The sequence below is a fragment of the Notechis scutatus genome, chromosome 1 (assembly GCF_049901735.1).
Source record: "Notechis scutatus isolate UNSWTSFEM ecotype Mainland chromosome 1, rNotScu1.2, whole genome shotgun sequence".
Classification (NCBI taxonomy): Eukaryota; Metazoa; Chordata; class Lepidosauria; order Squamata; family Elapidae; genus Notechis; species Notechis scutatus.
In genome coordinates this window covers 163464645-163492334 of record NC_142009.1, presented here as the reverse complement: position 1 = coordinate 163492334, position 27690 = coordinate 163464645, and the positions used below count along the sequence as shown (strand labels likewise).

The 27690-nt window shown below is 37.7% G+C and overlaps 2 protein-coding genes across 3 annotated transcripts; both read right to left on the bottom strand.

The window, feature by feature from the left end:
• Positions 1–1318: 1318 nt before the first annotated feature.
• On the bottom strand, positions 1319–4783 carry LOC148133079 (uncharacterized). Its single transcript, XM_087949351.1, has 2 exons — positions 4177–4783; positions 1319–1356 (listed from the first exon to the last, which is right to left on the bottom strand). Exons 1-2 carry the CDS (start codon positions 4751–4753, stop codon positions 1319–1321), a joined length of 615 nt encoding a protein of 204 aa, XP_087805477.1. The 5' UTR covers positions 4754–4783.
• A 4847-nt stretch (positions 4784–9630) lies between these two features.
• UGT1A1 (UDP glucuronosyltransferase family 1 member A1) lies at positions 9631–27037 on the bottom strand. 2 transcript variants are annotated; one of them, XM_087949349.1, is made up of 6 exons: positions 26859–26930; positions 23542–24329; positions 22640–22771; positions 20717–20804; positions 14759–14978; positions 9631–10016 (listed from the first exon to the last, which is right to left on the bottom strand). In XM_087949349.1, the coding sequence occupies exons 2-6, from the start codon at positions 24265–24267 to the stop codon at positions 9719–9721; spliced, it is 1464 nt and encodes a 487-aa protein (XP_087805475.1). In that variant the 5' UTR covers positions 24268–24329; positions 26859–26930; the 3' UTR covers positions 9631–9718. The 2 variants fall into 2 exon arrangements, with proteins under 2 accessions (XP_087805475.1, XP_087805476.1); XM_087949350.1 differs by having other exon boundaries at positions 9724–9975; positions 26859–27037.
• Positions 27038–27690: the final 653 nt, after the last annotated feature.

Genomic DNA, 27690 nt, shown 5'->3' with positions numbered 1-27690 from the left:
AATATATATTATTTCCATAGCAAGGAAGATAAAGCAGAGATGGTTAAATTCGTTATTTTATTCAAAGTGGAGAATATATTTAATTATGTTTTTTATTTTTATTCTGGATTTTGTGCTTGTGATAAAAAAATTAAGCTTTGATTTTGGTTTTGCTGATTAGATAGATTTATTGTTATAGAAATGGCTAGTTATATATTAATGTGTAAATGTAAAAAATTGAGGCTGTAATGTACTGTACTAAAAAACAGTTGGAAGTCAATATTTTTTTCTTTCTTGTACCTCATATTTTCTTACTTTCAGTATTCACTTTCAGCAAAACTGTATCATAGCAAATAATGGGCTTGCTTAAAATAACAAAGGCATTCACTTTAAGACCATCGTGTAAAATTGGACCTAGTCACATGACAATCTGTTTTATGATTGTCGTGACTTACAACTTAATGGGCAAGAGATCTGCCTGTCTCTTCCTCCTTATCCTTCAAGAACATTTCTTCTGTCATCTATAGTGTCAAGCAAGGCTCCATTTCTAATATGTAAAAAAAATATTGACAGGTTTTTTTATTTTTACGATTCAGTGAAAATCTTTGCGTTGACTGAGCACAGGTCAAAAAGTTATTTGCTAGACAGAAATGGGAGGGGGAAAAGGGGGGAGATTTCAGAATTTTAAATGTTTTCCCATTATAACTACAGACAAATCATATTCTGAATGTATTCAAATCAAATCAAATTTTATTGCCTCAGAATTAAAAAAAATCACAAGTTCAAACAGTTGTAAGCTTAAGTTGTAAACTTAAAATATCAAATTCAAAACAGGTCTAGGCTGATCAACAGATCCTTGTTAAGGACATACCGTCCTCCAGCTACAAGAAGCCTACCAAAAGTCATTCAGGAAGAATTGGGCTATAGATATAAACATTTTAAATCCTTTGTTACTAGTTAAAGTTTTTACTACAGTTTTTCAAGCAATTAGTACAATTTGCCTCATGTACTTCAAATGTTAATTCCTTCACTTTTCAGAATTTATGTTAAAAGTATTTTTAAAAACTAAGATAATTTTATTTCATATGTGATCCTGCTAATTATTTGGAAGCTCAGAAAAATCAGCATGGTTCTTCTTCCATTAATCCTTCAAGTATTATATTTAGTACAGTAAGTTATTCTCCTCTTCTAATTGAACATGTTCACTTACAATAGATTGTAATTAAAAATTATGTTCATTATTAGTATAGATATAAATAATTAAGTACATTTATGAGAATTTAACAGCTGATACCAAGCAGTCAGATCCTTTGAAGAATTCTCTTTTCTGTTGCGCATCTTAATCCCATTTTATCCAAGACAACCGGGCTGTCAGATCTGCTGAGAGAAAGGAGAAAATAATAAATCTAAAAAAAACCCCACACACAATGATTCAAATGTATTTCAGGCAAAATTAAAAATCAAATACGGTTTTCTTCCTCAAAAGTCAGTTCTTTAATCTCATTGCTCTTGAGCAAATTAGTGCAAAAAGCTCAACGAAAGTACTCATTTGAGGAAATATAGCATTTAATTTTAAAATCATTAACTTGCAGTGCAATCCCATCTGTTGATTTATGTGTGATAGATCTAATGAAAGAAGTTAATTAACACAAAACATTGTTTCCTATTAAATAACTGATTTGTCTCCATTTTAGAGAGTTTTAAGGCAGGAATATCTATTCTGATTTTCACTGAAATCGACTACTGAAGGCCCGTGTCTCTTTTCAATAGTGTAGGAGAATATTTTCATTTGAACCTGCCTTTGACATAGTCTGAATTTCCTCAGGGATATTTATTTTATAACTTTTTGAATGATACTTATTTGAATTCAGTCAAGGTACTAATTGATGAAATTTTATATGTACTTTACCAAAACAATTTCATCACCGCTCCCTTGCCATCCTATTCCCATTTTATTTAGTACCAATAGTATGTTCTTCATGATTAAATGCTATTGTCAACCGTCCTATTGAAATGCACAAAAAAAGAAACTCATGGGATATTTTTATTACCGAGAGTAAAACTTTACTGAAAAATCCATACAGGCACAGAAGAAGAAAAGCCAGTTCAGAGGTTTTGCCATGAATTGCAGTATAATGAATCCCCAGGCTGCCCAATGTCCATTGTCCGCCAATTCAGATCAAGCATTTTATTTTGGGAAAATAGTCTGCACCTCATGAGATTATCAGCTTGTAAGATTTTCGCAAGCTACAAATGGCTCATGTAAATTCCTTCTTTCTCTCCCATCTTCCCACACATTCCAATCATGCCCCTCCCCCTCCAGTATTTTTTTGTCAAGCTGCAAGCAAAAAGAAGTGATTTGCGAGTCAACCTTGGCATACCAACCCTCCAGAAGAAAGATAAGTCTAAGAAAGACAACATATACATGTTTACATAACATAGAGACCCCTAACCTCCTGTTCTATTTTGGTCAGTTTCATAACTTCCTATCATGGAAGTTATGAACAAATCTAGATGCTCTTAACATCTTTTGCCACTACAAATTCTGCCTCTGCCAGGGGATACCCCTTCTACAACACCCAATACTTTCCCCTTGTGCCTTCTTGAGTCCAAGATTAAAAGACCTCCAAGGTCCCTTCTAGCTCATTCTATTTTCTTTTTTATTCCATTCCATTCAGTCTAGTTTAGTCTTATTAAGTACTGAGCTATTAGGAAGGGTTTAAAATTTACATTAAATTCTAATCTAAAAGAAAATTTCTATAAGATGACGTGTCGTTGGTATTTAACACCAGATAAATTATCTAGATATATAAAGGTATGCCAAATGAAGTGTAAAAGTAAAGAAGGGACTTTTTATCATCTATGATGGACATGTGATAAAGCCAAAAAAAAAAATGGAGTATGATTCATACTCTAATACAGAAAACCCTGAAAATGGAGATAGAAATGAAACCAGATTTTTTCTTTTGGGACTAGAGGCAGCACTTTGAAGTCAAAGACATTTTGGATTCTCACATATATCAGGAAAACCCAGAATCTGGTAACCTAGAAAGACTCCCCCCACCCAGAAACTGAATGGATCTACTCCTAACAGATTAAAGACCCAAACTCCTTAAAAAATTCCATGAGCGATACCCCAATAAGCCGCATTGAGCTGTTTTGCTAATTGAAAAAATTTGAATCTCTCTCCTTCCCCACCCCCTCTCTCTTTTCTTTTGCAGGACTAACGTCCCTGTCAAGGGGGGAAAGAATGTCAGCTCTCTGGTTCGGCTTGGCACCTCACAGGCATCCTGCCATCAAAAAAAAAAAAAAAGAAGGGACAGGAAGGGTGAAAGAGGGAAGAATGAAAGCATAATAAAGCTTTGTGTGTATGTGATAGGAAGTCAGGAAAGGGGGAGAATGACAAGTGATAAGGACAAGAGCAGCCAGGTCCTATTTCAACCAGCATTCCATGGCGAGGCCCCCTGAGAAATATGCAGATTACCCCCAAACATCTCAAGAGTTCTGAAAACGTTTTGATGAGCTCCAGTTGGCTGGAAAGGGAGGAGGGATGGGCTGGAGGAAACCTACACCTTATTTTTGTATCCAGCAAGTCAGATACTTTCAGAGCTGGCTTGACTTTACTGCAACCAACACTCTTAGTAAAAGAACCCTTTGCTTTAACCAAATGGAGTCAGAGGCTTTTCTTTCCTAAGGGATTGGAATGGAGTAAGTCTGACAGTGTGCAGGTTGTGTCATCCAAAAAGTATCCATGACAGGCTGCATAAAGTGAAAGAGCAATTTGCAAAGCATTAAAGCAGCCATATTCTTTTGAAGGGTCTATTGTAGGAAAGATTTAATGTCAGAATGACAGTTTTCTAACAGTTATTTAACTATCTCTTTCACAAATGCAAAGACATGTTTTAAAATATTATATTTTAAAATGATTTTTTCATAAGCATTTGTTGAAATCCATTTTAATATGCAGCACTAGTAAATCACTAGGGAGAAAAAAAGGGAAAGGGAAAAAGAAAGAAGGAAGGAAGGAAAAGAAAGAAAATAGAAGGGGGGAAAGGAACTTTACAAGTAATTTTTCTTATTTCTTCAGTGCTTGAACACTGAGTAGATATGCTAATCAAATAAGCTAAACTTATATAGATATTTTCATTGGAAACAAATGAATACTGCTCTCTAAAAAAATAATCTTTTTGCACTTACCGCTTGTATTCCAGATTGCATCTTGATGATACTTATGTTCATTTTTCATGCATTCTTGCACATAGATTTTAGGATCAGAGCCTGATTTTAAAATATCACTAAGCAATGCAATGTATGCTATCGAAAGCCTGAGGGTATCAATTTTGGAGAGACGTTTTTCATAAGGGAATGTTGGTACATGGCCTCTGAGTTCTTCAAAAGCAGAATTAATACTAAGCATCCTTTTTCGTTCTCTAATGTTGGCAGCATGCCTTTCTCTTTTGTGAGATTGATCTGGAATAATTTCATGGGAGTTATGTTGCCAATCACTTTCATCACATTGAATCAGTGAGGAACTGTCCAATTCAGCATTACCTTCAAATTGCGGAATATGATTACCAAAATTTGAAACGAGTGCTGGCATATCAGGAGAAAACGTTTGAAAAGGAGCAGGTAAGCAGGCAAAAACTTCATTTGCAGTAGAATAATCAAATAGGAAATGATCTAGGTGAGAGAACTGGCTGAAAGAATTACCATTGACTCCAAATGGACAATTGGATATTGAATCTTCTTCAAAATTAAAGCAAGATAATTCCATTGTTGGATCTTTTAACAATTTTAACTGAAAATTCACATATAGTCTTCCAAGTATACAAAAAAAATACAGTAAACTAGAGTTTTAAATAAAAGCTCCAGAAAGAACTTCAAATTATGGCTCTAGCCAAGCACTGTACAGTTATACTCCAGTTTGATAAACTAAGTTGATGTGAAGCTTTAAATATCTGGAAGCTTTATAAGAAGCTGTTTTTCCTAGATTAAACATCTATTGATGTCATTACCAAATTTATCATCATGTTCATTCATTCATGTTGCTCTTAGCATTTATGTAGGACCCTACACTGAGTTGTTTTGCACGAAAAAGGAGAATAAAATACTGTCTTTTATAAGATGTTAGCAAAATGTTACACAGGTGATTAAAAAAGGATTTATCCCATTATAATAGTGTCAGAAACATATGACTGCCTTCTTTGATCAACCAAAAACACTCAGGTTTCCTTTATTTTATATTAAAAATATAAAAGGGAGAGTGATCAAGGCTATGCTGAACAGCTTTTTAATACACTATCTCTCTTGTAATACCTCGTGGAAAAATACTCTTATTTTAGGGACTTTTACATTACTGTTTTTTCTGAAAGCATGACATTTCAAAAAATAGATTTTTCCAAAATGGTTACTAATTTATTATATTCAGGGTAAAATACAAAGATGTTTGTCCAAGAAATGTGCAGTCAAGTTAATGAAAATGGAAGATTCTTAGGAGTTTATCATAGAAACATAGAAGGTAAGGATTGGAAATACAATAGAACCCATGTACTACACTTCCAACCTTTGTAAGAATCCACTACCTAAAGGTTTCAATGTATGATTGCTATTTGGGTTGGTAGCTAAATTGTTGAGCAAAATGGTTGTTGAAGACATCCTGTGACAGGTTTGCTCAACAACCACAAACCAGTATTCCCAATTGCAGTCAATTAAGCAAGAATTGCAGGTCATGTTGGGGGCAGAGTCCCAGATAAGGAATGCAGGTGGAGTGGGGAGGCCCTAGGAGGCCTGGCACAGGTCATGTGCAAGTTAGGGGGAGCTGCAGTGCACTGCAAAGTCACAGTCATTCCTGGAAGCCTCAGCTGCCCCATTCTGGCCATGCACAAAACTACTGTGACCCGGAAAGCTACACGTGGTCCACCAGTGCTTACAACTGCAAATTGCATGTGCCATTCCTTCTCCAAATCAATTTGGGGAATAAGGCTTCCGAAGATTTACAACAATGAGCTCATCCCATTCTCCATGCCAGCATCCTATTTTGTGGTCCTTTGGAATCCTGATTCCTTCTTCAAATCACATCATGAGTCTTGACTCATGGTCAGAATGAGGATTGTGAGAATCTGATGCTGGCATAGAGAGTAGCATGAGGTGGCATGGAGCTCATCAGTATCCCTAAATCTCTAACAGAGTGGGTAGACTCAAAATGTTTGGGGTAGCGTAAGGTGGGCTTTAACTAAGCAACCGAGAATCAGAAAAAAAAAACAAGCAAATAGAAGGTGAGTACCACAAGGGATGTTTCACATAGGAGATAAAATTATCTATCTACAAAACATCCTAAATTAAGATTACCTTGTAAGAATCTAGGTCTGAAATATGTGGGGCCTTTCCCTATTGTGAAAGTAATTAACCCAGTCACCACAGAATTGAAATTGCCTCGAATATTGGGAAAATATTCAGTATTTCACTGTAGCTTACTCAAGCTGGTGGGTTTTGGACTAAGCCCAGTTGAGAAGGAGGGTCCAGGACCAATAATAGTAGGGAGTGAAAAACATTACAAGGCCAAACAGATCCTGGATTCTAAACAATATAAGAGTATACTTCAGTACTTAGTACAATGGAGGAGGTTACCCAATTTCAGAAGTGAGGTAGATAAAAGTGCAAAACATGAAGGCATAGCGATTAATAAACAGATTTCATGAAAAATATCCCAACAAACCAAGGGTACCTTCATAGGTAGGTAGCCCTAATACCACTAACATGTGCTTACTGATTTCCAGGCATCAGCCACGTGTTAAGGAGGGGACATCAATCAAGCTTCGAAGTGTATTCAGGCTGCTTTCACTTTTACTGCTTCACACTTTGCCAATAGACAGGGGGGAAAGGCAGGAAGAGATTGGAATGTGTATTGCAGACAATAACAAGAAACTGTCTCATGGGAACAAAGGACATTCCAGTCAGTGCCCACCAACTCTTTCCACAACAAGACCTGGGCACCTAATTGGACAATGTGACCTGCACTAATGTGGGGAGGGAGGATTCTATACTTTAATTATACTGAATTGCCCGGGAATTACCCAGAACTGGTTTTGCTTTCATTCTGTGCCAAAATGATGTACTTAATAAAGTTTTACATTAAGAGATTGGATCATCTCAACAGTGCTTGCTTAATTGGGTCCATCAGTCAGAACCTTGACAGTGTTCTGCTTTTATGAATGGATACAAGTTTTTCATTTACAGTCACTTTGGCTTATTGCAAAAACTGTTCTGGGCGATTTCCTATTAGTGGGAGGATGCAAGTCAGCTCCTTACTTTTGGGAAGGGGGTTTCATTGACTATTTTAGAAGAAATAGTCTAGGGTGGGGGGGCTCACTTCCTACAATTTCCTGAACTCTTCCAGCCTCAGCTTTTCAACCTATTGGATAGACCAGACTAAGAAACCAAAACATTATAGGTCAGGACATTTATTTATTCATTTTGAATTGATTTTATTTTATTGAAAACAAATCAGACCACAAATACATGGGGAGGGACATATTATTTGGCAATAGATAATAAAGTATAGAGTAAAATCAATAACAGAGGGTAAAAGACAGGAGTTAACATTTAAAAACATAGCAGAATTAACAAACTTATTAAAATATTCTAAGAAAAATCAAGACTCCCACAACATATATATTATTGACATTAACAAAAGGATTTGGCATATTATGATTTGCAGACAGGATTTATCTTTCCCAAATGTACTTAAGTGTAACTTTTCTAGTACATTCCACTATTTTCCATTCCAACAATCATTCCAATTTTTTCATACCAGATATCTAATAATGAAGGCTCTGTATTTTTTCCAAAATACGTAGTCCTCAACTTCAACAGTTTTTTAGTACTGTTCAAAGTTACAACAACACTGAAAAAAGTGACTTATAACCATTTTTCACACTTACAACTGTTGCAGCATCTCCATGGTTATGTTGTCAAATTTCAGATGCTTAGCAACTGGCTCATATTTATGATGGTTGGGGTGTCCCAGGATCATATGATCACCTTTTTTGATCTTCTGACAAGCAAAGACAATGGGGAAGCCAAATTCACTTCACAGCCAAGTTATTAATTTAACAACTGCACTAATTCACTTAACAACTGTGGCAAGAAAGATCACAAAATGGGGAAAACACATTTAACAACTGTCTCATTTAGCAACAGAAATTTTGGGCTCAATTGTGGTCGTAAGCCAAGGACAACTTGTATTGACTTCAGGGATGGGTTTCTACTGGTTCTGTCCACCTCTGTAGAACCGGTAGCTCTGAAGAGCAGCAGACATAGAACCGGTTCTGTGTCTGCTGATGTTTTTGCCCACCTGCCCATGCGGGCTGTTACCTGACCTTTATTTCATGCTTTTTCAACTTCAGCTGCCACGCAAGGCACAGGTGCAGTTGAAAAAGCAGGGAAAAAGTGCTTTTTCAAAGGCTGCTTCTCTGCACGCAGCGCTGCTGAGCTGTCCAGGCACCAAGCTGATGATGATTTACAGGCGCGTGCGCAGTGCACATCGTAAATCACCAAACCTCGTAAATCACCAAACCGGTAGTTAACCCTGTCGGATCCTACCCCTGATCAACTTACAGCTAACCTTGAATAGTTAATGTATTGAACTGTTGTGTTCTTAGTTCCATGAGTTGTCCCACTAAATAATGACAATAAACATACCTTGGAACTGTAGCTAGTTCCTGACATCAATTCTGATAATCTAATTACTTTTCTCCAGAATCTTTGTACAACCTTGCAGAATCACCATGCATGTACATATTATAAGTACATTATGCTTTACCATATTTTCAAATTTTATTTGGGATTCTCTGTAATTATAGCAATTTGTATGAGTAAACCATCTGTGAATAGCTTTTAAATATTTTTTTCTGATCTTTGCTCTTATAAACGATAATGTGGTGTTCTTCCAAAGTGTAACCCATTATGTAACTGAGATACTAATTCTTAAATCTGATTCCCATTTTTCTTTGAAAGATGCTGATCCTACTTCAAATTTCTAACAGGACTTTATATATTTTGGAGATTAGATCTTTACAAGACTGAAGATTTTAACAAGATTTTCAAAATGTTAACAATCACAATCCTATCTCTTACATATTTTACTTTTAACAAAAACACATTTCACTAATTATCAGTCTATTAAAGCTCACACATGCCAATTTCTGCTTTAAAATATCTCCTGGAATTACTGATGAAATAATGCCTTGGCCTAAAGTGGTTTTGCTGTCTCTATACATTACTGTGGAAGTACATGAATTATGATATAGCATTCATTATTACATGTATAACATTGTAATGGCCTTTCTCCATTTAGATCTAATCATCTCCCAAATATATCCTGACATATTTAATTTGTTGTGTCCCTACAATGTCAACATTATCTCATCTTGGGCACATGAATGTGGCAGTCTTAAATCATCTTGAAGTATGAAAGTGGGGTATATCCTTCAGTGCGCAAGGGCAATCTCCATTTGTTAGCCTTGGAGAGAAATCGGGAGGAAAATTGGAAGACTGCAGTGACTTGAAACAGAGGCCATAGAAGCAGCATAAGGACTGGAAATAGTGAAAACGAAAATTTATAACTATGGTTTTTCTACAGACAGAAAATGCCACGGGGAAGGTGCTTTGTTTTTTCAAATTAAAATGCTTTATAATAATACAATACCCTACCTCATTTTCATTTGACTTTTTTTTTTCATTATTGGGATTTTGACTTGCTTTTTTTGCTTAGTCTTGCACTTTTGCAGAAACACTTCTTGCAGCAAAACAGACAACTCTTCAGTGAGATAAACAGGAAAAGGAATGTTGCAACCAAAAGGAGGCCAATGACATCAATAGAATAGTACTGGATCCAGTTGAGGTCATGAGCTGCTGGCCGCAAATGGGGAGCTCCCTTGTGCCTCATGACAAACTCCACCCAATGCACTGCCAGATCAAGAGGTTCAACAGGTCTGTCTAAGTGAAGAGACGAAAGACGCTGAATGTTCTCTTTATACCTGAAAGCATTATTAAATAGTAAGAGTTCAATTAAAATCCTCTCCAATAAAAAGATACCGTGTTTCTCATATAATAAGGCCGGGTCTTATTTTTTTTTGGAGCCCAGAAAAAAACGGCTAGGCCGTCATTTCGGGGGTTACTAAATCCCCCCCCCCTGCATCCTCGGGCGGGCGGGCGTCATCGGCTTGGATGTCAGCCTCGGCGTTGGTGGGGCACTTTGTATTGGGAGAACTTCCGCTGCCGTTGCTTTCCCTTCTGCCCGTGCTGCCGCGGCGTTTGGAGCATCGCCGCAGCGTTTGGCACAGCCATGCGGGGCTGGTCAGGGCTCCTCCCTGCAACCGGAGCCCCGCCGGAGACACTCGGCTTTAGGCGCTCCTGTCGCCGCCTTCCCAGGCATCGTTCAAGCCCATTCTTTTAAAAATGACATCCTACTACGACAAAGCCTCCCCTGCCCAACCCCATGTGGGGAGGCGAATCGCCCAGGGCCGCAGCACAGGACCGGCCCACCCCAGGAAAAGTGCCCAGCCGTCCCTGCCTGGTGCCGGGCAGAGCACGAAGAGCCTCGCCTGGTGTACCCCACGCAGCTGACAGGCGGGCCCTCCTGCCCCGCGGCAGCACTCTGGCCAATGCAGAGGGCACTTCCCTGATGGGCCCCTCCGTTCATCCTGCCTGGGCAGAGCCGGGCAAGCGAGCCACGGGTGCGCACACACCTACCAAGCGAAAGAGCCAGGCCGACCTGAGCTTGGCTTCCCGAGTCCCTCCAGCCTGACCCCGAAGAGGCCACCGGGAGAGGCCGCCCGAGGCAGTGATAGCAACCACCTGTCCGCAGACAGGGAGGCAAAGTGACAGCAGTGCTGTTTCCCTGGCCACCGAGTCCGGTGGAGGGAGCCTGCGGCTGCCCGTCCTTTCCATCCTTCGCCCAGCCCGTCCCCATCCCCGCACATCTCCAAATGCACTGGCAGCTCCAAACACAGCGACGACGCTCCAAATGCTGCAATGGTATGAGTGTCGGGCAGAGGTGCTCGCTCAGCAGGGCTCGGCTTGGCTCGAAGGACGTGGGCTGTCACCTCGCTTCCCTGTCCGTGGATGGGTGGGTGCTAGCACTGCCTGAGGTGGCCTCTCCCAGTGGCCCATTTGGGGTCGGGCTGGAGGAACTCGGGAAGCCAAGCTTGGGTCAGCCCAGCTCTTTCGCTTGGCAGGTGGGTGAGCACCCACGGCTCGCTTCCCTGGGTCTGCCCAGCCTGCCCAGCTCCGACGCAGCCCTGGGGGGATGAGCAGAGGGCCCGGCAAGGAGGTGCCTGCTGCCGGGAGGAGGGCCCGCCTGTCAGCTGCACAGGGCGTCCCAGGAAAGGCTCTTCATGCTCTGCCCGGCAGGGATGGCGGCTGGGTGCTTCTCCTGGGGTGGGCTGGTCCTGTGCTGCGGCCCTGGGCGATTCACCTCCCCATGTGGAGTTGGGCTGCCCTCTCGGGCGGGGGAGGCTTTGTCATAATAGGGCCTCATTTTTAAAAGAATGGGCTTTGCCTTCGAACAATGCCCGGGAAGGCGGCGACAGGAGCACCTAAAGCCGAGCATCTCTGGCGGGGCTTCGGTTGCAGGAAGGAGTCCTGGCTGGCCCCGCGTGGCTGCGTCAAATGCCGTTGTGATGCTCCAAACGCCGGAGCGGCATGGGCAGAAGTTGAAGCAACGGCAGCGGGAGGTCTCCTGATACGAAGTGACCTACCAATGCCAAGTGACCATCCATGCCGACGCCGCCCGCCTGCTGACCCGGCCTGCAAGCAGCACCATCCCCGGGTCTGTAGCAAAACTACTTGGTGAGAATAGAAAGGTTGGTGGCGAGACATGGTGGCTGCCTGCGGGGCGCTCCTAACGGCAAGCCCCCCCACCCTTCCCATTTCGCATGTTTTAAAATAGGCCTAAATTTGGGGGAGGGGCTTAATTTCATTTTATGCCTATAAAACATGCTGGGACTTCCTATGGGGGAGGCTGTATTGTTGGAGAAACACGGTACCTAGGAAAATAAAATACAAAAAAGCATGGTTAATGGCTGAGTTCTCTTCATATATGTGATAGGGGAATAAGTGTGTGTCTATATTTACACATATATAAAATCTCAAAGTTCAATTCATGGACACATCAGTGTAGTTGTATTTTATTTTATTGTTTTATTTTATTTTCTAAATTTAAATGCTGCCCATCTCACTTTGAGCAAGTTTTCAATAAAGAAGTAGCTTTCCACTACTTTCCTTTGTGATTTTTTTTAAAAAAATTCCAGGCTAGTTTACTATAATAGCCCTGGGATTTCCTAGTAATCTCCTTCCAAGTTGTTCTAATTGTTGTTATTTTTGTTGTTGTTATTATTATTATTATTATTAATTAAACATGAAACTCAGTCAATTGAACATTATCTCCAACATGGGTTTCTGCAGTGTGCTTGCTATTGGCTGCCATAGAAATGGAGAATGGGGCATGGGCACTTGGGATGGGAAATGAGCTGGTGTGTAGTAGTCCCATGAAAATTGGAAGGGAGATTTGCACTCATAAATTACGGCACTGTTGAGTGGAGTTGTTTATACTCCGTCAAAGCCAATTATCCTGAGACTTCAAATGCAAGAAATACCTGAAGTGGAGCTTTTCCACCACATCATACTGGATGTTGATTGGACTCTCAGTGCTAGACCGTGGGGGCGGTATTTGAGATGACTTTCAATGTGTAATTTTTGCACATTTTGAATCAGATCTCGCCTTGCTTTCACTACTATCATTTCAAACTTATTAAAAGTACCCTCTTTTCTAATTTAATGGTGTTGAGGGTTTTCTTTCTTGAGTTTTGAATGGAGTCAGGCCTGACACTCCTCCAAGAGGCATATATATGTAGTGGGTGGAGGGATTCGCTTCTCCTGCTGATGAACGGCTGATTTTGCTGCCAACGTGGATTTCTGCAGCGTGCCTACTATTGGCTCCCTAGATCAAATGGGAGCAGCTAAGAATGAAAACAACTCTCGGATGACTATGGACACTCCTAGGAAGAGGAATCCTGGAAGTTGCAATTCCTGGTAGCAGCAATTGGAGAGTTCAGTATCCATCTTTCCTCTCACCTGTTTGGATTTTTCAGCATGCCTTGGCTTTTAACTGCACATATTAAGCTTGTTTCTTTTAATTTGATTCTTATATTTAAAAGTTAATTGACCGGTTGCAGCCTTCTTCCACGTCGAGAATATTTTTACAGAAAATGAAATTACCAGATTTCAAGTGAAGATGACTGGACTGACTTGTCTAGAAAGTTCTCTTCTGGACTGAAGTTTCTTCATTTTACAAATAGAGAACTGAGTTTCTTGACTCTCGTATACGTGACTCTCGTATATGACTCTCGTGGGTTAAGGACAGTCCCAGAGTGAGTGGCAGTCTGCAAGGAGACTCTGGAGTGGCCCTCTGAAGTAGCCTGGTGAGTCATCCCTAAGGTGGGAGATGGGGTGCTTCTTTGTGCAAAAAGCAGCCTTTTTGGAATATATTTTTAAATGGACATTTATAAGTCATGTCTTTCACTTTTTTAAAAAAGTATTTTACTGACATAAAGTATAACATAAATGGAATGCAATGGAAAATAAAAATTAAGAAAAGAAAAAAGAGGTGAAGTGCAAGTTTTAGGGAAAAGAAAAAAGAAAAAAAACATTAACAATTATTGCAAGCCAATTGTATAACTTATACAATTATTAAATCTCCAAACTCCAAATTTCATCTTCTCCTATATTGAGAATAAAAACCAGAAACAATATCCCAATAAAAATAGGACCAGATAAAATATCTTTGTGTAAAACAATTTACATCAAAATCTCAAGCAAATCAATTTTTTTCTTTTTTCCTTTGTTGTGGAAAGTTATATACAGTATATTTTTATTTAGAGTTATTAATCTTTGTTGATTATGATCATTTATTTCTAAAAAATTCTCTATAACTCTTTCAAATTCTTTAACCTTGAAGAAAAAACTTTTTAATATCCATTTTGAAACTCTAAACTTTTCTTTAAAAAAAAATTAAGTCAATAAATTCTAATACATTAAAAAAAAATTGTAACATGACATGTTTCTCTGAGAATAAGACCCAATCAGAAAATAAGCCCTAGCATTTGTTAGAATGCACCTACCCCAAAAATGAGCCCTACTTAAGAGCGTTGGCTTTGGGGGAAGGGGGTGGGTGTGGCCTAACCCTAACCCCACCCCCTGCCTTGCCTGATCCATAGTGCTGCACAACCTCATCAACAACAAGATTGCCAACAGAGATGCTTAGCATGACGGGCAGGAAAAGGAGGAGAGGAAGAAGGAGAGGAAAGATGACAAGGAAAAAAAGCGAAGAAGTAGAAGAAATACATAGTATCAGTAATCAAGTTTCTATTTGTAAATTAAAAGCATTAAATTGCAGCAGGCTGCTCTGGCTGAAGGTTCTTCCCTATCAGTGGCTTGATAGCTAGATGAGTTCATGGCTGCCTGACATGTGCTTGCAGCGGCTTCTGGACACGGAGTGGGCGGCCCCGTTCCTCTGCCTCCACCAGTTGCCGGTGCCGCCCACAGTGATCCCAGTTGCTGCAAGCGAGTGGCGAGCGGGTCAAAAGTGAAAAGCAGGACTCTCCTGCTGTCCTTTACTGTGGAAGGCAGCGAAACATAAAGAGGGCTCTTCTATCAGCTAAATAATCTGTATCTGCAAGTGGGGATGTCTATGAGAAACCCTACCACATCTATTACTTACCTTTTATCATAAATAACAGTCCTAAGTGCGTTGGACAAATCCTTTGATGTCATTTTAGTAGCATCCAGTTTTATTCCTGCTCCTCGAGACTCTATCCGCACTGCATTGTCTGCTTGATCTCCAAAAAGTGGTATTAATACCATTGGTACTCCATGGCAAATCCCCTCATAGATCCCATGGGAGCCCGCATGTGTGATAAAAGCTCTGGTTTTTGGATGAGCTGTTCAAGGCGAGAAGATGGAAAAAGATAAGCATGCTTATTTTCATCAGCCAAGATGGCGCCGACGACGGCTGCCTCGGTGAAATGCTCTCTAATGTAACATCATATGTTAGCTTCTGCGAAGACTTATGTGTACCAACAAGGAACCTGCCAATATATAGTAACAATAAACCTAGGTTCACAGCTAAACTTAAGCAGCTACGTCATTCCAAAGAGGAAGCCTACAGAAAAGGTGACAGAATGCTATACAACCAGGGCAGAAACATATTAACAAGAGAGATCAGAGCAGCAAAAAGAAGCTACTCTGAAAAGTTAAAGAATCAATTCTCAACAAATGAACCAGCAAACATGTAGAAAACTCTTCAAAACATCACTGGCTTCAGCAAACCGCCTTCCCAGGCAGAAGGAAATCAACAACTAGCAGATGACCTGAATGTGTTTTACTGCAGGTTTGAAAAGAAACTACAGCCACCTATCTCCACAACCCACATCTCAAATACACCAACAACAGCCAAGCCTCCTACAACTGGCCCCAATCCATTGGGCTCATAACCTCTGGTGATCACAGAAAAAGAAGTGCTAGATCTATTACACAGACAGAAGCCAGGAAAAGCACCAGGGCCAGACAAGATAACTCCTTCTTGCTTAAAAGTCTGTGCTGACCAATTGGCCCCCATCTTCACCCGAATCTTCAATAGATCACTAGAGATGTGCTATGTTCCTTCCTGCTTCGAACGTTCTACCATCATCCCAGTGCCAAAGAAGCCCTCCATCAAGGAACTGAATGACTACAGACCAGTTGCTCTAACATCTGTAGTTATGAAAATCTTTGAAAAGCTTGTGCTGTCCCACCTGAAAATCATCACGGATCCACTGTTAGATCCCATGCAGTTTGTATACCGAGCAAATAGATCGACAGATGATGCTGTTAACATGGCTCTGCATTACATCCTACAACACCTTGAATCTCCAAATACCTACACAAGGGTCCTCTTTGTAGACTTCAGTTCAACATTCAATACCATCGTTCCAGACACTCTTCTAAGTAAATTAAACCAACTAGCGGTACCTGAACACACTTGTAAGTGGATCATAAGCTTCCTAACAGACAGGAAGCAGCAGGTGAAGCTAGGCGGAATCACTTCCGATACCTGTACAATCAACACAGGCCCCCCCTAAGGCTGTGTGCTTTCTCCACTTCTCTTCTCCCTATATACCAATGACTGCATCTCAAATGATCCATCTGTTAAAATACTGAAGTTTGCTGATGACACAACAGTGATTGGTCTCATTCGAGACAACGATGAATCTGCATACAGACAGGAGGTTATGCAACTTGCCTCGTGGTGTAACTGGAACAATCTGGAACTGAACACACTCAAAACCATAGAAATGGTGGTAGACTTTAGAAGAAACCCTCCCATACTACCACCTCTTACAATACTAGACAACACAGTATCAACAGTAGAGACTTTCAAATTTCTAGGTTCTACTATATCACATGACCTAAAATGGACACCTAACATCAAAAACATCATCAAAAAAGCACAACAAAGAATGTTCTTTCTGTGCCAACTCAGAAAGCTCAAACTGCCCAAGGAGCTGCTGATACAGTTCTACAGAGGAATTATTAAGTCTGTCATCTGCACCTCTATAACTGTCTGGTTTGGTTCTGCAACCCAACAGGACAGACACAGACTTCAGAGGATAATTAGGACTGCAGAAAAAACAATTACTACCCACCTGCCTTCCATTGAGGACCTGTATACTGCACGAGTCAAAAAAAGGCTGTGAAAATATTTACAGACCCCTCATATCCCGGACATAAACTGTTTCAACTCCTTCCCTCAAAACGACACTATAGAGCACTGTACACCAGAACAACTAGACACAAGAACAGTTTTTTCCCGAAAGCCATCACTCTGCTAAACAAATAATTCAACTATTTACAAAGTGTACACTACTATTACTGTTAATCTTCTCACCCCTTCTTCTCACCCATCCCTCCCACTTGACTGTTTCCTAGTATGATTTGATTGTTGATTGTACCCTATGACTATCATTAATTGTTGTATGTTATAATTCTTGATTCTTAATGAATGTACCTTTTCTTTATGTATACTGAGAGTATTTACACCGACAAATTCCTTGTGTGTCCAATCACATTTGGCCAATAAAGTTTTCTATTCTATTCTATTCTATTCTATTCTATTCTATTCTATTCTATTCTATTTTTCTGCTAGCTACAAAGCTAGGTAATCATATATGATAAATTTGCATTGTTATAAATGGAGCCATATAAATCAAGGAGTCATTGTTAAAATATTAATATGTGATTAACAACTATTGAACAATTATGAGATGAAACTTCTTTTTTCTTCATAATCCCAACGGTGGATATTGTGGTACAGCTATAGACTGTCAGTTTATATATGTATGTCCCTTGTATGGTGGGATATCTCCAGAGCAGAATATAATGGCCCTCTGTCTATCACTATCCCCCTGTTTATTTCAGATCTTAACTCTCCTCAAGGGTAGAAAGCAATCTTTCAATCGCAATCTCTATTTCTTTTTTCTTTTTTTTTTCTTTTTTGAAACAAATCTTATTAATTTTAAAGACAAACAAACCATCATTAACCATTGAATACATAAAACCTCTTTCCATTATAAATTTTACAAGTCGAATAAAACATTATTTTATACAACATAATTTTACACCATTTCCATATGAACATATAAATATCTCTTAGCAAATTTCTCATTATTTCTCTTTACTCTTATTCAATTTCATTATTATTATTTTTTTTTCCTATATTTATCCAATTTATAGTTATCATCTTCATTTCTCTCTGACTTGGTTACCGTTATTCTCATCCAACATTCCTCCAAGGTTTTATTAATTCTCACACAGACATAAACACACAGAACACAAAAACATAAAACTTCTTTTAAGAAAGTAACTTGGCCCCAGATTACCTCTCTCTATATGGACTTCAATTAAATTCATGCTCATCTTATATACCATTACCTATCTTATTTACCATTCTATATCTTCTATATAGCTTCTCCCCGCTTTTCACTCTTCTTAATTCTATTTTATTAATTCATTTTAATTTAAGTCATTGTGCTTGTATCTTTTGTCCATTCCCAAATTATCCATTTATCTCATTCCCTATAGTAAAAAAAAAAAAAAGAATTTCTCCTGGAATCACTAATCAGAGTATGATGCCTTTCTATCGTCCCCCTAAATTAACATTTAAAATAACACCTAGTACCCAATCTGATTCTGCTTAGTACATTCTACCTACTAACTTTTAAAAAGAAGAAAAAACAATAAATCCAAAATAATTAAATACATAATTAAATAATAAATCTAAATATTGAATCTTGTAACATTCCAGTTATCTATTTCAAAAACAAATGCTACAGTAATAAGTTTATAATAACATCAACACAATAGTCAATTAAACTCTTTAATTAAACTCAATATTCTAAACATTCCCTTTAATATTTTATTAAATTTTAAAGTCTATCATTACTAAACATTTCAATATTTTAATCTTTTATTAATTCTTATAACACTCTAGTTTTCTATTTCTAATACAAATACTACAATACCATCTTATGTACCTTGCAGAATCTTCTTTTTTAAAGAAATTATACATTATCCTTTGTCCCTAAAAAAAATTCCTTTTTTCCCATCTTGTTTCAAACCTTTGTGGCTTTTTCCCCCCTTTTCCCTTCCTTTCTTATCCCACCTAACCTTTTTACCCCCACCTTCTTATTTACCTTGTTAGCTTCCCCTTTCTGTTTTTACCCCCACCTTCTGCCTTGTTAGCTTCCCCTCTCTGTTGTATTCCTTTTTTCTTTTGCTTTCCAACATTGTGTTGATTTTGCATCTTATTTTTCTCTTTCTTGGGTGTTTTTTTAAGTCTTAAGTCCTTCATTTTCCTTCCTCTCTTTCTCCTTTCTTTCTTAATTAAATTTTTGGATTCATTAAAGATGGCATCTCTCTCTTCTTCTTCTTCTTTCTTCTTCTTCTTCTTTCTTCTTCTTCTTCTTCTTCTTCTTCTTCTTCTTCTTCTTCTTCTTCTTCTTCTTCTTCTTCTTCTTCTTCTTCTTCTTCTTCTTCTTCTTCTTCTTCTTCTTCTTCTTCTTCTTCTTCTTCTTCTTCTTCTTCTTCTTCTTCTTCTTCTTCTTCTTCTTTCTCCATCTGTTGTTGTGTTTGCTGATAAATAGCAAGCGCCATTTCTAAAAATGAAAGGCTTCTTTCACAGCGTCCTTGCCTTCTTTCTTTATTTTTCCATATTCCTTTCTAAGTTCATCAACAGGTAAAGCCATTGTAAATCTTTTCTTTTTTCTTCTTCTTCTTAAAACAACCAAGATGTTTCAAAAATTAGAACAGTCCCAAAGTCCAGAGTCATCAGTCAGTCCAAGCAAAGCACAAAGTTCTCACTTTCTCTTCCTGGGGTAATATCAATAAAAAGAAAAGAAAAGCCCAATCTGTATTTTAAAGCCTTGTTGCAATTGATTTCTAGTCTCAAAATCTTCAAGGCATCTCCTCCAACAAGATCTCAATATTTTTTTTTGTCCTCTCCTTCCCACTTATCACAAGAAACCAAATTTTTACCTTCTATAAAAAGACAGGTTTCTCAATATCCATTTGTTGATTCCATAGGGAATGAGAGTAAACTTTCCTTTTCAGCACCTCGAATTTGCCGCTTGAAATTCTCCTCTGGAAACAAAATATCATTCAAAAAGTCATAGCTTTCAGGATGTTAGGTGCGTCTTAAAGTCCTGGGTCAGCCAAGAAAAACTTTCTCTTCACAAACTTTCTCCCTCTTCCTTCTGCACAGTCTTACCCAGCTGTCGTCTTCTTTGTGGCAGCCATTACAGACCGCCGCTCCACCGTCTTGAGAAAAGGGGTTTTGCCGGCTGGGGAGGGGTCTGCAACACCCCCAAACCCCTTTCCGGATCCCCCTGTCTTCGGCTGCCTCTACGGGCAGCCCCAGCCTCCAAACCCATCCGGATCGGAGGCACCAAGACGGCTAGCGCCGCAGGGATCGCGCAGTATCGCGAATCCCTGCCGCTGCCAAGCCGACCACAATCTCTATTTCTTATATTACAGCATAAAAGGCTATTTCCCAGGCTATTTTCGTGTAATTAATTTAGGGATATACATGAAGGAACAGAAGAGTTTTAAACTCTTCTTGGAACTTCTTCAAAAAAAATCTAGCATAGTCTACCGAAATCTATGCATTTTTAAATGAACTTTTAACAAGCACTGAAAGTAAAAGGAAAAAAAAATAATGAAATGCCAAACTACTTAAACTACAGACACCACCTACCCATTCATCCATTCTTTTTCCCTGAAAAGGCATTGAGAAGAAATAGTAATTATTGTACCCAGGAATAGGCATTTTATGCTAGGTGGAAGTGAGCTCTCTAAATCACCTGAAGAAAACAGTGTTCACAGGCAAAAAAATGGGTAATTTGATCAGTTTTTGCCTTGATTATATTTGTACTCCCTTGCAGGAACAACACGATAAACAGCCAGATTAGGTCTGATTCAACACTTTCCTTAGGTCCATCCAAGTTTGCATTATTACACAATATTTGGTATTATCTGGTGTAGGGTAATACATATAAAGTTACTCATATTTTGCACCATAACAGATTGGAAGCAGAATCAAAACTTAATTAAAAACAAGGCCCCTTAATTTCTGACCCAAACATACCAAGTAGATCATTCTGTGGAAGCCAGTTAAACAGCTTTGTATTATTGGCAAGATTGATTGGAGCTTCACCGGTATATCTCCACAGCACCTTCATAGATTAAAATATATAGCAAGTGATGAATATATATATAATTTCATATTTGTATAAATCTGAACTAATTAATTTATTAACATTTTAATCTACAAGAAAGACACTCAAAACAAGTACCGTTTTAACAGACATTGTCAACTGAAATATTCATAATGACTTCAGTTGACAAGCAATACACTTAGAACTGCAGAATATATATAAGCTGAAAGGGGCTTTATACTAATCCAGTCTACCCTGTACTTCAGGCTTGCATGACTCTTTGGAGGGGAAAGAGCCACAGTGAAAAATTAAAAATGCTTGTAGACAAGAAATACTGGAAATGTCAAACCGCTGTTCCATTGCTTGTAGAGTGGCAGAAGCTTTAAATTTACCACTGTTTAAAAAATGTTGGGCAGCAACCTCTAAGGAATAAATAGTAAATTGAAGATGGCTCTGCCATAAACAGAGATGATAACCACAACAGAAAGAAGAGTCAAAGAGTAGACTGGCTTTTTATAACTCCTCTCTGGACAATGAGAGAATTTGAAATTTCCTACAATTGCTCCAGACAGTTGTTCCTTGCAAGGCCACAAGAAAGAAATCTCTGGCAGGTTTTGAATTCCAGGAAATGAAAGATTGTCCATCTTGCTCAAACCATGGTCAGTGCCATAGAAAGGACACTAGGTTTGCACACTTCCTTTTCTAATCACTTTCAGAAATTGCTTGTTTACTGTTTTTCAGCTATTAAAAACCTTTCTATCAACAAGTTACACCACCAGGTGAGCTTCCTTCAATTTATATTTAAGAAATTTTAAATACAAGTTCAAGAACTTAATTTTTTAAGATAAACAGCAGAAGGATTATTAGAATCATGATTTTGGAAAATTAAAAATGGACTAAGGCTTCAAATGGAATAAATCTGAAAGAAGTTTTTGAAATCAATTATAAGAATCCTTCCTGTGGTAAAATGCTTTTGATTTTTTTTCTTAAAAATCATAAATAGTATGTGACTTTGAGGGTTGAACACTATAGGGAATTAGAAGGGACTAAAGATTACAATTAAAAGAGAAAATTTACATTTTGCTTACTAATACAGAATGGAATGAAATATTTTAACATTGAGTATACTGAAGGATATTTGGAATTATGGACCCAGAAATTAATTTTGAGAATGTTAGTTCTATAGAAAGATTGTGTTTAAAAGATGTTATGGAAGAGGAACAAGTTTTGCCAGCAAGACTTAGACTCATCTTAATGTGGATTTAAAAATAATAGGCTACAAAATAATGTGGAAAAAGATGCAATGCTGGACAGAGAAAAGAAGAAATAAAGAAAATGATCAGAATAATTTTCCTATATTGAATTTACAAAAGAAGCTTGTTAAAGCTTTGAGTAATTTTTTGAGAAGGAATAAAGAAAATATGAAAATAAATCAACTTTTAGAACATTATTTGAAGAGGACTAAATATTAAGATTGTTAAAAGTAAAAAGAAGGAATATGAAGTTTATTTGATCAATGTTAAAAAAATATGTTATCTCTGGTAACCCTTAATGGACTTTTGCCATCAAGACTGAAATGATAAGGTTTTAAGGCATTGTTTGTAAGTAACTAAGATATGAATAAGCAAATACTGTAGGATATAGAAAGAAGAGATAGTTTGTTGTATTTTAAAGGTGATAATGTTGTGTTGAAGGGGGGAAGTAATTTCTGTCAATACATTTCTGTCCAGTAATATTTATCCTGACTTTCTCTTCCTTTAATTTCATACCATTATCTTTGTTTCTCACTTCGTTTAATGGAGACATTAACATATCTTCATATACACAGTAGATTTTAGATTTGCTTTTCTTACTGTCTGTGGTATTGTTCCCAATCCTTCAGCAATTTCCATGGCTTTTTTCATTTGCATTTCAGAAAGCATTGATCCCATGGAAAACACCACAACTCCATCTTCACCAGATTTCTCCAACATGCTTTCAAACTCCTATCAAAATAAAATTTCAAAGATAAGTTATTTGAAACCGTTTGAACAAAAAAATAACAATTGATGTGCAAATAATTTAGCAAAGAGTTAAACACAATAATTCAAAGATAAGAATTTAAAAAAAAGAATAACTTATTTGAAATATAAATCACAACACACAAAATTTATAGTAACCAAATTATGTTTGTCTAGTCAATGTTCAAGTGCCTAATAGTCATCTTTCATTAATTAAAACACATTCTTCATTTTCTATACCAACTACAGAATTTAATATTATAAAAGTCCAATATTTAAAATTTATAGCCGATATTTTAATAATCTATGTTGCAAGCATCAGATGGCTTAACTACATTTTACAGTTCAGAAACATACTATATATTTCCAGATATAATTTTTGTCTGATCTTCACAATTATTGGAAAGAGCCTTTTTCAGAATTCTTAAGTAGCTAATCATTAGTAATCTAGTTCTTAATTCTCCAAACCCTACACAAGTCTATTTGTGTTCCATTCATTTATTTCTCTTCTTTTGCTTCTGAATAAAGCTGCATAAATTAAATAAATATGATTTTAAAAGTATTTACTGGAATAATATTGCTTTTGTTTGTAAAACATGCTTAACCGGGCCAGTTTACACAATTATCACATTCTTTCATACTATGGCAAATAGCACTTGATAGTTTGGTATTGACTGTCTCACTTTTGTCAAAATATTTAATCCTAATTTGACACTTTGAAAAATATATATGATTATAAAAAATAAAAAAACAACCTGTGTTAATGGCTTCTCCTTTGCACAGTTTATACCTCCAATTAAAATCATATTTGGCATGATAGGCCTTGGATATTCAAATATGAAGTCATAGCGAAAAAGCCAAATTGAAGCTTGGCTATATAGCTCCACTACTGTCATATCTCGATGCAGAAATTCCTTGATCAAATCTTCAAATGGTGAGTAAATTAAGTAACACACCATTGATTGAAATGAGCCAAACAAAAAATTGTTTACTCGTTGATTAAATGTCATATGATCAGTACTGCCTGTAAAGAATTTGGGGATATAGGAAAGTGGGTTTGGACACTTAGTCGCCTCAGAATCTAAACCACATAGAAGTCCACGTGAGTAGAAAACAGAAGGAATGGATAAGTATTCAGCCACAATTTGACCACATGGAGACATTGGATCCATAAGTACAACATTGAATTTGCTATCTTGAAGGTAAGTAATCAAATCTTTGTTGTACAAAAGTTGTTTGCAATTATTTAAGTATATCATTGTAATATTCTTTATTCTTGCAAATGTCTCAGTAATTCTTGCCAGGAAAGGCTGATGTACAAAAACCTTATAACCCAATTTCTGAACTTGTGTTCTCAAATATTCCGTTGAATAGGGTACAGCAAATGTTTTCACTGTGTAATGATCAGATGGTTTTATCAGCAAATTAGCATCAGGAACCACAGCTGTTACTTGATGTCCTCTGTGATGAAGGCGTTCCATAACTGGTTGAATACTGAGCCAGTGACTGCCATCCAAAGGTATTACCAACACCTTTCCTCCATCTGAAAGTTTCAAGAAAAGAAATGTAAGTAAAAACCATGTAGTTTGCTGGCAAATATAATGAAGCATAGAATTCTTCTTTTTAATTACGCTGAATTTTAATCCAAAGGTGAATGAATGTAAATAACCCATTGTTCTTTACATGAACATATCAAACAGAACTGACTTGAGCCTTCCACTTTTCCTTTTCTGTAAATATTCAATTTCTTCTGCAATAAGAAGTGTAATGGAACTTTAAAACCCGGTCAAAGGTTGATTCAGTAAACAAACTTTAACAGATTTGCAAAATAACTGACTTGCTGCAAATGCAGCAATACATTTTGAAAAAAAGTTCTGAAGGGGCTGGCAGATGTTATCTAAGAACCATTGTACCATCTTTCAAAAATCCTGGAACACTGGGGAATTTCCTGATGATTGGAAAAGAGCAGATGTGGTTCCCATCTTCAAAAAAAAAAAAGAAGAAGAAGGGGGAGGGGCACAGTCCCAGGAAACTACAGACAATGAGCTTTACATCAATACCTGGGAAGATACCGCAAAAGATAATCAAAAAACAGATGTGTGAACTTCTAGAAACAAATAAAATTATAACTAAAAACCAGCATGGGTTTGTTAAAAAGAGATCCTGCCAAACCAATTTTATTTGAATGATCAAATTAGTAGACCAGCAAAATACTATGAGCATAGTATATTTAAACTTCATCAAGGCATTTGACAAAGTAGACTACAGTCTACTTCTTGGTAAGCTAAAAAAAATGTGGGATAGACAGCATCACCACCAGATGAATTTGTAATTGGCTGACAAACCATACTCAACGAGTAGTCCTTAATGTACCATATCTACATAGAGGGAAATAAGTAGTAGGGTACCACAAGGTTCTGTCTTAAGCCCAATACTCTTCAATATCTTCATAAATGATTTAGATAAGGCAATAGAAGGGGAAGTCATCAAATTTGCAGATGACATTAAGCTGGCAAAACTAGCCAACACCCCAGAAGACATGCTTGGAATCCAAAAAGATCTTGACAGACTTGAACAATGGGCCCTATCCAAAAAAAATGTAATTTAATGTGGAAAAAAGGGTTTTACACATACACAAGAAAAACCAAAGGTACAAGTACAGATTAGGCAAACCTGGCTTAAAAACCGTAATAACTTTGAGAGGGACCTTGGAGTCCTAATGGATGATCACTTAAAACGTGAGTCAGCAGTGTATGGCAGCAGCTAAAAAGGTAATATAATCCTTGGTTGTATAAACAGAGAATCAAAATCACATGAAGTATTAGTACTGCTCTATAAAGCCTTGGTAAGGCCATACCTGGAATATTGCATCCAATTTTGGTCACCACATAATGAAAAGAAGGACTAGAGGGACATGATAGCAGTATTCCAGTATTTGTGAGGTTGCCACAAAAAGGAAGGGGTCAATTATTTTTCAAAGCACCAGGCAGGACAAGAAACAATGGATGTTTACCTATGGTGTGTACAATTAACTATGAGGTTAGAAACTAATCAAGAAGAGAAGCAACCTGAAATTAAGGAGAAACTTCTTAACAGTGAGAACATCCACCAATGGAACAGCTTGCCATCAGAAGTTGTGGGTGCTTCATCACTGAAGGTTTTTTTAGAAGAAACTGCACAGTCACTTGTCTGAAATGATATAGGGTCTCCTGTTTGAGCAGTGGGTTGGACTAGAAAACCTCAAAGACCTTCCAGCTCTATTCTGATTGATTGAAAAAGACAGGATCAGTCTTTTGTGATGCCAAGGGAAAAAAAATAACCTTGCAGCATTCATTGACATAATTTTTGCAATCATGAGATAAAATGATTAACTATGAGGTTAGAATTTGTTCAGGGAGGTTTGATGAATAACAGGGACTACTTATTTGTCAAAATCCTTCATTAACCACAAACCATTTGTTTAAGAATTCACAGGTTTCTTATATGCACCTTTCATCAATCAGAAGACTCTCCATGCTTTACATGGAGCTCCCTTTGAAGAAAATCTGGAATCTACAGCTGGTACAAAACAATAGGGTAACAGAGTTGAAGGGACCTAGTCCAACACTCTGCACAAGCAGGAGACTCTGTACCATTTCAGACAAAGGTTGACAAGTCTGTTCTTAAAAGCCTCCAATGATGGAGCACCCACAATTTCTGAAGGAAACTATTCCACTGGTTTGTTGTTCTCACTGTCAGGAAAGTTCTCCTTAGTTCTAGGTTGTTTCTCTCCTTGATTTTCCATCCATTGTTTGATTCATTTTAATCCATTGCTTCTGGTCTTGCCTTGTGGTGTTTTGGGAACAATAAACCAGTGGAACGACTTGCCTTCAGAAGATGTGGGTGCTCCATCACTGGAGGCTTTTAAGAACAGATTGGACAATCTTTGTTGATCCCCTATCCTTTGTGGCAGGCCCTCAAATATTGGAACACTACTATCATGTTGCCCTAATCCTTTTTTCCATTGATCCACTTAGTCACTTTGTTAAAGAATAAAATAAGATTTGTTTGGCACAATCTGTTTTTGACAAACCTGTATTGGCTTCTGATTATATCTTTCTTTGTTTCTAGGTGTTTGAGGATCTCTTTTTTGATTATTTTTTCCAGGATCTTCCCAGATATTGATGTCAGGTAATCTGATCAGAGTGTAGGATAAGCCATTTATTCTCTTAGAAAGAACTGTTGTCAAGATGTCTAGAGTTGCTTTGTGATCTGGTTACAGGAGGAAAGATCAAGCATTACAACAATCAAGAAAATATTAACTTAGGTGAAAGTCGATTTTCCTTACTGCTCTGAAATTTATTCAAATGTATTTTTCCTTCATTTGCTGCAATTTTATCCCACTTCTCATATTACTCTTTCCCACAGCAGCCTATTATCAGTTAAAAAATGAGAATGCTGCTGTTCCCAATTTTATAAATTAAAAACAAGATGCAACAAAAGGGAGGAAATAAAAATAGAACAGATAGATATGTTTTATTTCTTATTAGATTTTTATCCTATCTTTATTATTTATTGTATGACTCAGCAAACAAACCTAATACTCCTTCCTCCTCCTATTTTCCCCACAACAACCCTGCAAGTTGGGTTGGCTAAGTGATTGACCCAGTCACCTAGCTGGCTTTCATGCCAAAGGCAGGATTAGAACTCACAGTCTGTTGATTTCTATGTCAGCACAGTACCTTATCCACTAGACCAAACAGATCTTACAGGCATTGTGACCCATAAAGTTAGCATTAAATGTTGTAACATTTCATTATTTTAAATAATTAATTGAACATATTTGATTGATGAGCAATAATGACACAAATTTGCCGTGGCTGGGCCCATCCCGCTTTCCAACATCCCCTCCTCCCGGATCCCAT

Bases quoted from the DNA above. Each gene is read 5' to 3' on its own strand.
- LOC148133079 (XM_087949351.1), bottom strand. From the start codon at position 4,753: ATGGAATTATCTTGCTTTAATTTTGAAGAAGATTCAATATCCAATTGT. The intron at 1,357-4,176 runs GTAAGTGCAAAA...TTCTCTCAGCAG, and splicing joins TGCAATCTGGAATACAAGCG to ATCTGACAGCCCGGTTGTCT.
- UGT1A1 (XM_087949349.1), bottom strand. From the start codon at position 24,267: ATGGAACGCCTTCATCACAGAGGACATCAAGTAACAGCTGTGGTTCCT. The intron at 20,805-22,639 runs GTAAGAAAAGCA...TAATCTATGAAG, and splicing joins TGGGAACAATACCACAGACA to GTGCTGTGGAGATATACCGG. The intron at 14,979-20,716 runs GTATGTTTGGGT...CGCCTTGAACAG, and splicing joins TCCACAGAATGATCTACTTG to CTCATCCAAAAACCAGAGCT.